At 44.3% G+C, this 12,270-nt stretch overlaps 1 protein-coding gene across 1 annotated transcript in view; it reads left to right on the forward strand.

Annotated features, from left to right (window-relative positions):
- Nucleotides 1-12,266, forward strand: part of LOC106606718 (cytohesin-3) — a 62,247-nt gene extending 49,981 nt beyond the window's left edge. Inside the window, exons 10-13 of the mRNA XM_045715505.1 lie at nucleotides 5,223-5,299; nucleotides 5,711-5,782; nucleotides 6,188-6,342; nucleotides 8,531-12,266. Of these exons, the coding sequence (XP_045571461.1) occupies nucleotides 5,223-5,299; nucleotides 5,711-5,782; nucleotides 6,188-6,342; nucleotides 8,531-8,603 (377 nt within the window). The 3' untranslated portion in view covers nucleotides 8,604-12,266. The remainder of the gene's footprint in view (nucleotides 1-5,222; nucleotides 5,300-5,710; nucleotides 5,783-6,187; nucleotides 6,343-8,530) is intronic.
- The last annotated feature ends 4 nt before the right edge of the window (nucleotides 12,267-12,270 follow it).

Here is a 12,270-nt window from a genome sequence, read left to right on the forward strand (position 1 = left end):
GATAAGGTGCATTTGAGGTCACAACTGTTAGTAACATTACACTGTATGACCCAGAGACAGGTAGCAATGTCTCTCTACACACAGTCAAGCTGACCTGTTACCATGGTTACAGTATTAACCTGTTACCATGGTTGCAGCATTAATTGAGGGAGTGGTCATCATCAGCTCTCCCACAATGCATTGATCACAAAATAACCAGGGGCTGTGGAACTGACGGGTGTCATAGCAACACTCAAAGACAATCATTTTATTTGTTTATATTATACAGAGCTCTCTCCTTCCTAAATATAGTAGTGCAGTTTCCCACATTTTAACCCTCTTATCACATTTTTCTCTATTGTTTCTCTCCCATGTTTTTTATGTTTTATTTGTTTACATGGGTTTTTGATTGACATGCCTTGTCTCCCCTTCCTCCTCCCCAACATTATCTTGGTGTGATATCTTTATAAATGTATTTGGGGTTTTCTGGTTGGCCAGCTGTAAGGTTACATACACATTATTTTCTGTTGTGCTTATTCTCTCTGACCTCTCACCTCTCTGTCCCTAACCTCCATCCCTCCGTCTCTCTTTTCATTCCCTTCTCCCATTACCTCCATCTCAACCCACTTTTCATTTCCTGTTTTTATTGCGTCCTCCAGTCCCTGACATGGAGTGTTTTGGACAGTTCCCTGTTTCAACAGCCGTTGTAACGTTGAAATCCAACTGCCATATTATGACTTGTTAGGGTTAAAGGCCAACTCAGTGCAGGTGGGCCAAGCCTTGTCACACACACACACACACACACACACACACACACACACACACACACACACACACACACACACACACACACACACACACACACACACACACACACACACACACACCCTGGCTCAGACATGCTGCACATTCCACTGGCTCTATGTAACGTCTCTGCAGTCTCATCAAACCCAGTATATATGTATGCAAATAGTCCCAGTGTGCCTTAAGACCTGTGAATTATTATATTATAGTGCTCTCTCTCCCCAGGCAATTTACAACTGGAGTTTTCGCTGTAATAATTCTAATTTGGCCCAGTACAAATAAACCCTGAAGGCTATGAACAAATTAGTCTCTTTTAGAGAGGATCACTCTGTACACTGTGGAAATTAAGAGAAAGGATTTTAAGCATTTTACCTCATGTAAATACGCCAGGCAAAACTCCCCAGAAAAGTCTATGAAAACAGCATGTATATGATTAATGACTTTTTAGCATGGATTTATTGACTAAAAGACAGAAAGGAAATGAGAGATTCAATTAAATGAATAAGACCAAAGATGGTGCTAAAAACTATCTGGTAGTACTTAGTGTGCATTACAAAAGTGTTTTTCCATGGACACTACTGCCCTAAGGGATGGTCAGTGATGAGCCCTGTAGGAATGTTGGGACAAAGCTCTCCCACAAGAACGTTGTTAGGACAAATCCCAGTCACACACACCCAGGAAACCACAGGATGCACAGTCAGCCTGCCACACCACATCCTATGACATGTCTCACCTGGAGGGCAAGAAAAACAACAAACTGAAAACAGGATCATTCCAGATATTCTCAGCTGTGGATTAATAACTATCAATTGTAGAAATAGAATGGATAGAAAGGAGATGCAAAAGACAACCATCACTTTGTGAAAGGCTGGTCATGGCTCACATCAACACCATTATCCCAGAAACCCTAGACCCACTCAATTTGCATACCGCCCAAACAGATCCACAGATGATGCAATCTCTATTGCACTCCACACTGCCCTTTCCCACCTGGACAAAAGGAACACCTATTTCAGAATGCTATTCATTGACTACAGCTCAGTGTTCAACACCACAGTACCCTCAAAGCTCATCACTAAGCTAAGGATCCTGGGACTAAACACCTCCCTCTGTAACTGGATACTGGACTTCCTGACGGGCCGCCCCCAGGTGGTGAGGATAGGTAGCAACACATCTGCCACACTGATCCTCAACACAGGAGCCACTCAGGGGTGCGTGCTCATGTAACAGTATAGCTTCCATCGCTCTCCTCACCCTACCTGGGCTCGAACCAGGGACCCTCTGCACACATAAACAACAGCCACCCTCAAAGCATCGTTACCCATCGCTCCACAAAGGCCACAGCCCTTGCAGAGCAAGGGGAACAACTACTTCAAGGTCTCAGAGCGAGTGACGTCACCGATTGAAACACTATTAGCGCGCACCCCGCTAACTAGCTAGCCATTTCACCTCGGTTACACTCACCCCCCTTTTCACCTCCTCCTTTTCCGCAGCAACCAGTGATCCAGGTCAACAGCATCAATGTAACAGTTTTGCTTCCTCCCCTCTCCTCGCCCCGACCTGGGCTCGAACCAGGGACGCTCTGCACACATCAACAACAGCCACCCATGAAGCATCGTTACCCATCGCTCCACAAAAGCCGCGGCCCTTGCAGAGCAAGGGGAACAACTACTTCAAGGTCTCAGAGTGAGTGACGTCACCGATTGAAACGCTATTAGCGTGCACCCCGCTAACTAGCTAGCCATTTCACATCGGTTACACTCAGTCCCCTCCTGTACTCCCTGTTCACCCACGACTGCATGGCCAGGCACGACTCCAACACCATCATTAAGTTTGCAGATGACACAACAGTGGTAGGCCTGATCAACGACGAGACAGCCTATAGGGAGGAGGTCAGAGACCTGGCCGTGTGGTGCCAGAATAACAACCTATCCCTCAACGTAACCAAGACTAAGGAGATGATTGTAGACCACAGGAAAAGGAGGACCGAGTACACCCACATTCTCATCGACGGGGCTGTAGTGGAGCAGGTTGAGAGCTTCAAGTTCTTTGGTGTCCACATCGCCAACAAACTAGAATGGTCTAAACACACCAAGACAGTCGTGAAGAGGGCACAACAAAGCCTATTCCCCCTCAGGAAACTAAAAAGATTTGTCATGGATCCTCAGATCCTCAAAAGGTTCTACAGCTGCAACATCGAGAGCATCCTGACTGGTTGCATCGCTGCCTGGAACGGCAACTGCTCGACATCCGACCACAAGGCACTACAGAGGGTAGTGCGTACTGCCCAGTACATCACTGGGGCCAAGCTTCCTGCCATCTAGGACCTTTACACCAGGCGGTGTCAGAGGAAGGCCCTAAAAATTGTCAAAGACCCTAGCCACCCCAGTCATAGACTGTCCTCTCTACTACCGCATGGCAAGCGGTACCGGAGTGCCAAGTCTAGGACAAAAAGGCTTCTCAACAGTTTTTACCTCCAAGCCATAAGACTCCTGAACAGGTAATCAAATGGCTACCCGGACTATTTGCATTGTGTGCCCCCCCAACCCGCTGCTGCTACTCTCTATTTATCATATATGCATAGTCACTTTAACTATACATTAATTTACATACTACCTCAATTGGACCGACCAACCAGTGCCCCCACACATTGGCTAACCGGGCTATCTGCATTGTGTCCCGCCACCCGCCACCCACCACCCGCCAACCCCTCTTTTACACTACTGCTACTCTTTGTTTATCATATATGCATAGTCACTTGAACCATATCTACATGTACATGTACCTCAATCAGCCTGACTAACTGGTGCCTGTATATAGCCTCGTTACTGTTATAGCCTCGCTACTGTATATATCCTCGCTACTGTTATTTTTCACTGTCTTTTTACTGTTGTTTTTATTTCTTTACTTACCTATTGTTCACCTGATACCTTTTTTGGCACTATTGGTTAGAGCCTGTAAGTAAGCATTTCACTGTAAGTTCTACACCTGTTGTATTCGGCACACGTGACAAATAAACTTTGATTTGATTTGTAACTCAAAAGTATAAAATTGGATCAGGGCTTACTTCTCTCTTGTTATATCTGTCTATTTCTACGCTTTTTGTGTGGCATGTACAACATGGTAGCCCAGTTTACCCAACTAATACACAGATAAGCGGCATAGCGCTGAAATGTGACTGTGTGGAAAGAAAAACATACATTTAAATGTCTTGAATGCCTGCTCCACTCATAAACAAACAGCCAGCTGTATTTAGTATGGTTTTATGTGAATACCAGTGCTGAGGGCTAAGCGTGTGTGTGTGTGTGTGTGTGTGTGTGTGTGTGTGTGTGTGTGTGTGTGTGTGTGTGTGTGTGTGTGTGTGTGTGTGTGTGCGCGCACGTGTGTGTGTGATTTCTCCATTTTCCAACACAGTATTGGTGTATTTATTGTTGTCTTCCAACAGGGAAGTCTTCTCAGCATCCCTGCCTTGCATCGCTGTGTGTTTCATTTCAGCTGAGTGCTGCACTGTATAGTGCTGTAGTTGCCTGAGGGGGAACACTGATAAAAACTATTTCAACTGTGTGTTGCCTCCCCTCTATACCCCTCAGCTTTGGTATACCCATGCTACAAAACGTAACAATCTTTGCTTGGGGGTTTGGTGTGTGTGTGTGTGTGTGTGTGTGTGTGTGTGTGTGTGTGTGTGTGTGTGTGTGTGTGTGTGTGTGTGTGATTCCTCCAAGGGTGCTTTAGATGCCAAGTTAGGTTCATATCAAGTGTGGTGTGTACCTTCCTTCTTCTGGAGATCCAATAGCATTTTATTCCGTTGCCTTTAAAAAATGAATGAGCAAAGTTAGCAATAATTCAGGAGTTGTGTGAGTAATCATTGAATATTCTCTACGCAGTAACTGGAAGAGATGGTGTAACCAATCACGTTGCTGAACAAATCCTGTGATGGAATTGCATCACCTCTCAATCAGTGGTGCCAAGTACCAACAGCAGAGTTCATTGGCTTTGATCTTTCAGTGTCTTAGGTCCACAGGAGGAGGATGGGGTGTTTTAGAGGAAGTGTAAGGTCTCTCTCTCTCTCTCTCTTCTCTCCTCTTTCTGTCTCTCTTTTCTCACTCTCTGTCTCTCTTTCTCTCGCTTTCTCACTCATCTTCTATTTCTCCTGTGCCATTGGTATACATGCTTTACGTACAGTATATAGATTTTCTTCCGTTGTTTGAGACAAATCTCTCAGTAACTTTATTTATTTATCTTGGCTGATTTATAACACTAGAGCTGTCATGTTATTGTGGTCAAGGCGGCCATTACTTTGCCTACTTTCCAGCTCTGGTCTTGTTGGAGTGCCTTCCTCATGTTGTTCCTACTGTGAGGAGTATGGTGGAGGCTGTCAGTCTGTCACTAATTCCATTGTGTCATCACTTCCTGTTTCCTCTTCCTATTTCCTGTCTCAGGGGGAAGAGTGAAGACCTGGAAGAGAAGGTGGTTCATCCTGACAGACAACTGCCTGTACTACTTTGAGTACACAACAGTAAGTATGTGTGGTGTGTGTGTGTGTGCATGCGTGTGTGCGACCGCAGTATTGTAGGCAAGTACGCTTTTTGCCTGTGTGTTTGTACACGCGTTTATATGTGGTAGTATAACTGGAAGCTTTTTATCACAGCATCTTTATCAAAGCATTTGCCTCTCTATCCAGAGATAGTTGCTTTATCAGCAGTCTGTCCTCTACCCTGGTATTATCCTAGAGGATCATATCATTATCTCTCTGTCCTCCAGACTGCCTGCCTGCCAGACACTAACATCATTAGTTATATTAGAGAGAGCAGAGCAGAGGGAATGAAGGTTGTTTTCCAGTCTATGAAACAATGTCACAATTCATGTCTTGTTCTCTCTCTCTCTCTCTCTATCCCTCTCTGTCTCTCTCTCCCTCTCTCTCCTCCAGGATAAGGAGCCTCGTGGGATCATCCCCTTAGAGAACCTCAGTATCAGAGAGGTGGAGGAACCCAGGAAACCAGTGAGTGCTTCATGATACTGCATCACATCCCTTTTGAAACCTTATTATGTCACTATTATATTAGGTGTTACTGGTAGTCAACCTCATCCACAAGGTTCCACTCACCCAGTGGAGCCCAACTCATGATATCACCAGGGGTCAAAAGTCAACATAGTCTTCCATATTTCTAGTCATGTATTTGACCTGGAACATGTAACCTAGTTGAGGATAGGGTCTCTCTAATTGTTGGGCAATACAAACACCCTTTCACCTCCACCTTGTTGGGATTATGTTGGGATTACAATGCTAGTACCCACTCAACTCAACCATCTCCTCACCCATCAGAACTGATTACTGGGGAAAGACACTAGGGTTTCCTAAAGTGTTGGACCAGCCTTTCATCACTACCCCCCCCCCCCCCCCCAGAACTGCTTCGAGCTCTACAACCCCAACCACAAGGGTTCGGTGATCAAGGCGTGTAAGACGGAGGCGGACGGCCGGGTCGTCGAGGGCAACCACACGGTGTACAGGATATCGGCGCCCACGACTGAGGAGAAAGAGGAGTGGATCAAGTCTATCAAGTAAGATTCCTGACCACCACATTCACTATCTAGGCTACAATGCTAGTTAGCATCCCGGCACTCCCCACCACATTCACTATCTAGGCTACAATGCTAGTTAGCTTCCCTCCACTCCTCACCACATTCACTATCTAGGCTACAATGCTAGTTAGCATCCCGGCACTCCCCACCACATTCACTATCTAGGCTACAATGCTAGTTAGCATCCCGGCACTCCCCACCACATTCACTATCTAGGCTACAATGCTAGTTAGCATCCCGGCACTCCCCACCACATTCACTATCTAGGCTACAATGCTAGTTAGCTTCTCTCCACTCCCCACCACATTCACTATCTAGGCTACAATGCTAGTTAGCTTCCCTCCACTCCCCACCACATTCACTCTCTAGGCTACAATGCTAGTTTGCATCCCGGCACTCCCCACCACATTCACTATCTAGGCTACAATGCTAGTTAGCTTCCCTCCGCTCCCCAACACATTCACAATCTAGGCTGCAATGGTAGTTAGCTTCCTGGCACTACCCACATTCACTATCTAGGCTGCAATGCTAGTTAGCTTCCTGGCACTACCCACATTCACTATTTAGTCTACAATGCTAGTTAGCTTCCCTCCACTCCCCACCACATTCACAATCTAGGCTGCAATGGTAGTTAGCTTCCTGGCACTACCCACATTCACTATCTAGGCTGCAATGCTAGTTAGCTTCCTGGCACTACTCACATTCACTATTTAGGCTACAATGCTAGTTAGCTTCCCTCCACTCCCCACCACATTCACTATCTAGGCTGCAAGGCTAGTTAGCTTCCCAAAACCACTCCCCAACACATTCACTATCTAGGCTACAATGCTAGTTAGCACCCCCAGGGGAAATACGGGAAGGATTAGTTAGCGCTTAAAGCACCCCGGGGGATGGGGAGCGAGCCCAGCTAGCCTGGCCAGGAAAGGAGGCTCAAACTGGGCTAAAGCCCCAGCGCTTCCCCCCTGTTGCCACAGAGGCTAACCATGCAGTGTGTGTGTGTGTGTGTGTGTGTGTGTGTGTGTGTGTGTGTGTGTGTGTGTGTGTGTGTGTGTGTGTGTGTGTGTGTGTGTGTGTGTGTGTGTGTGTGTGTGTGTGTGTGTTAAATTCTCCAGAGGGAGTCAATAAGGATTTAGCCAAGATAAAAGGCTTTTATGTCAATCACATTTCCTCAGTAAAATAGGGATGGTCGTATAGTCACGCTCCTTATCCTCTTATCTTTAATCGCGATTTAGGACAGTTTTTAAACAAACAGTTGACTACTTTTAGGGGACCATCTGTGTGAGTTTGGAAAATTCTGAACTGGGCTATGAAGCTCTTATATAACTGTATCAAATAAATGTTATGTAGGCTAACTCAATATATTTGCTATGCTGTTGCACCATTGTAATAAGTCAATATTTGGTATCACATTCAGATCCATTTCAATGTGTCGCAATGTCTTTTCATGGATAAACTTCATCCTATTTCATTCTCTGTTTAATTTATTTCCAGAAAGAAAGGCGCCCCGGGGTTTCTTCTTTTGTTTTTCTGAAATTAGGTTGCGGTAAATAACCAAAAGCTAAAACAAGGAGAGGAATTGTTGTCATAGCTCAGAGACATAGTCGTATATGGGGGACAATGTAAAGGGAGTAAGAGAGAGAGAATCCGCAGTGGGGGGTTAAGCTGGTTTTGGCTTTGTGCTGGTGCTAACAGGATTTTACACCCGTGAAACTGAAACTGCGCTCTGTGCCGGAGCCAGAATGGCTCTGTGACTCACTTCGCTTTGTACCGAGTGCCTTCTCTCCCAGAAAAAGAGAGCTGGAGTGTCGATAATTTAGAGCACTATTGTTTGCCCTGCACTCCAACCTATAAACCTGGAAAACTGCAGAGAGGAGAGAGTATGCTGGAATGAGAACACTTGGAAGGGTTCTAGAACAGGGAATCAGGGAACGACATTCCACAGAATCTCTGAAAGAGATGGAACCGGAGTGCTGAGGAAAATAAGAAAAAAGGGGGTGGGTAGGTTTTCTTCAGAAACCATGGAAACAAAACTAGGTCACCGAACAAACTTTTATTTTTTTGATCTAGTTAGTTAAGGCAGAGGTTTGTAGAAATGTGTCTGCATTTCCATATCAAAGATGCTCAAGTTTCCCCCTGGCGTATTATTATTTATTTGTTTTGATTCCAGGGCGAGCATCAGCAGGGATCCCTTCTACGATATGTTGGCCACCAGGAAAAGACGGATTGCCAACAAGAAATGAGGAGGGACATTCCTTCCCGGGACACCCCTCATCCCAGGACATCCCAAACTGGGACACCCCAAACCCCCTTTCCTCAGCCCACCAATCCTCTTCCCCACACAGATCTTACTCATGAAGTTAAACACCCCTTCCACACTCCCCCTCTCTCCCTCCCCCCTCACCCATCCCTCCCTCCACTCCCACAGACAGACTCCACTCATGAAGTTCCCTCCCTACTATCCCTCTCCCCCTGGACCCCCAGAACCCAACTTGTCACTAGAGAGATGGATGGCTAACCAAAGATAGCCATCTGACCCTTCAGACCCTGATAGAACTCGCACCCGGTCTTGAAGACAACGAGGACAGGCTCCGGTCTTGAAGACAACCTCCCTCCCCATTCTGGACACTTCCCCAGCCCTGGCTGCAGTACCAGGGGCTGGAGTTACAGGGACATGACGTCCCAGGACTAAAGCAGAGGACCAATATATGGACCAACACAGGGAGACATCCCTCTATAGGACCAGTGTGGTTCAGCCACACTACAGATTACCAAGGGAAGCTAGTGGGATGTATTAACATGTATTAACACACATTCTCTCTTTCTGTCTCTCATCTCTTTACTCCCCCGCACTGCCCTCCTGTGTTCCCCACATTCGTTCTGAGTACTTCCATGTGTTTCTAGCAGGGGTTGGAACAGAAATTATTTCCCAATCATTCCATTCCGAGCAGAAACCTTATTTTTTCATTCCGTTCCAGTGTTCTGACCAGAAAATAAAGTTCTGAACCAGTTCCAACCCCCAAAAAGTAACAGCTCATATAGTTCCTTTTCATGAAATGTTTAACCTGTGAAATCAACATGCATTTTTACATTTAGCAAAGGTATTTACTCCACCAATTAGTGCCGATAGAGCAGCTTGTATGGAACGGGTTAGATTGTTGTTTACATTTGTAATTGGTCACATAAGTGCAGGTGTGAGATGCGACTGAAATTTCATGGGTGGGGCAAGAGTGAGAGAGAGAGAGGGGTGGACATGGAGGGGACTTGGCTTGAAGCGCTAAACATCATGACAGGACTTGAATTAGAATGTGTGTAGGGTATTACTAGCCTTATAACTTCACCGAATTACAGAATATTATATACTAGAATTTATTTTTATTTATTTTTGGAACTCAAAAGAACATTATTACCTGGTTCTCAAGATTTGAAAAAAAAAAAAAACAGTTATGTTCCGGAACACTAGAGATCACTTTTGTACACGGTTCTGTTTCTGTTCCTCAAAAATGTCTTTATTTTTCGGTTCTGTTCCCTGAACTGGTTCCAACCCCTGCTTTCTAGGTGTCTTCTGCGTTTGGATGAGCAAAACTACAATTTTTCACATACACTTGCATATATGTCTGTTTGTAGATATACCATAAAGTGCATTTAGAAGTGGGTGTGCTAACTTGTGTGTGTATCTACACAGTATCTATGCATGTATGTATGTATGTAAACACAGCAGTGTGCAAGCCAAGAGCAGACATTTAACGACTATCTTAATGTCATCTCTGACATCCATTATACAGAAAAGTTTGTGTTTGATCATTTATGAAGATGGTAGAAAAACAGAGTTCCTCTTGTGAATGTTCAGGTGGATGGAGAAACATGGCAGAAAGAGGAGAGTGGATGTGAGAGATGGAGTGAGTGTGTCAGATAAGGAGAGAAAGTTCCAGGGCTGCAGTAACCGTACATGAACATGTGACCTGACTAGGAACAAATCTGGGCCTTACACTCATGGCCTAAACATGAACCATGTAATCATCCCACTATGGTGCTCAACTCTTTTTCCCAGGTGCCATTGCAGCAGTTCTGCTGCAACCTCAGAATACAAAGCTAGGTTAGTGCTGAAATTAGGAAGACAAAACCTAGAAAAACTACAACATTACAGTCTTGAGTCAGCTGGACTGATTCCATACATTGTGTGGACCACAGAATATTAAAATGTGCATACTTTTTTACTTTGCTTGTGAATTATAGGGGTGGTTACATGGGCCTATATTTAGCCTACTATTAGTTACTCCATTTTCAATGGAGTGTCTGCAATGCAATTGAACAAACTTTGAAAATGTGTTGTAGTCTGAGTATGCTTGAATATGGGTTTGTGAAACAGCCCAATAGGGTACCAGTCATTTTAAGCTTTTCTTTCAGTGTCTCGAGGTCCAAAACTATGCCAACAGCGCCAGTGAGGGGCGATGCGTTGATGTGACCCGTATGCTTTTCATTTGTAACCTAAGATCCTTGCTTGCTTTTTGTGTTCCCCTTACAAAATATAATCCACTATCTTGTTTGTATTTATTTTCTTTGTCAAATGGTTCCATTCTGTCCGTAAGCATTAAAACTAAAGACTTAAGTTATGTATATGTAAATAATGTCTAGGTTTTATGGGTTTCCTTTTTGTTGTTGTATGAATACTCTGAAACATGTTACACCTACTGGCTGTACTTTGCATCAGGTCAGTTTGGGGTCTTCTGTACACAAGTCAAAAACATGATCAGAAACAAATACTATATAACGTGATGTCAGGAAAAGTCTATTTCCAGCAGGTATGAGGATGATAATGATGGCGATGGGGGTGATGATGTGGATGAATAGGATATGGGTGGTAGTAATACTGATGATGATGATATGGCAGATGTTGAGGATGAATAGGATATAGGTGGTAGTAATACTGATGATGGTAAGGCAGATGTTGGGGATGAATAGGATATGGGTGGTAGTAATACTGATGATGGTGATGATGATAAGGCAGATGTTGGGGATGAATAGGATATGGGTGGTAGTAATACTGATGATGGTGATGATGATAAGGCAGATGTTGAGGATGAATAGGATATGGGTGGTAGTAATACTGATGATGGTGATGATGATAAGGCAGATGTTGAGGATGAATAGGATATGGGTGGTAGTAATACTGATGATGATGATAAGGCAGATGTTGAGGATGAATAGGATATGGGTGGTAGTAATACTGATGATGATGGTGATGATGATGATAAGGCAGATGTTGAGGATGAATAGGATATGGGTGGTAGTAATACTGATGATGGTGATGACGATAAGGAAGATGTTGAGGATGAATAGGATATGGGTGGTAGTAATATTGATGATGGTGATGATGATAAGGCAGATGTTGAGGATGAATAGGATATGGGTGGTAGTAATACTGATGATGATGATAAGGCAGATGTTGAGGATGAATAGGATATGGGTGGTAGTAATACTGATGATGATGGTGATGATGATGATAAGGCAGATGTTGAGGATGAATAGGATATGGGTGGTAGTAATACTGATGATGGTGATGACGATAAGGAAGATGTTGAGGATGAATAGGATATGGGTGGTAGTAATATTGATGATGGTGATGATGATAAGGCAGATGTTGAGGATGAATAGGATATGGGTGGTAGTAATATTGATGATGATGAAAGTGATGATGTCCGAACTATAATGCTGACTGATAAAGTTGAATCCAGTAGAGTTTTTCTATGTGTTTGTAAGATATGACCCCTGATCTCAGGGCAGAATATTACCTACTAGTGCCCCTTGTGTGGGGCTATAGCTAAATTAACTTTTATATCTCTGTAAAAGCTATTGGTCACATTGTACATTACGTGGAAAGCTACATAAAGTATACATAAAGACTACATC

The sequence above is a fragment of the Salmo salar genome, chromosome ssa03, assembly GCF_905237065.1.
Source record: "Salmo salar chromosome ssa03, Ssal_v3.1, whole genome shotgun sequence".
In the NCBI taxonomy this organism is placed as follows: domain Eukaryota; kingdom Metazoa; phylum Chordata; class Actinopteri; order Salmoniformes; family Salmonidae; genus Salmo; species Salmo salar.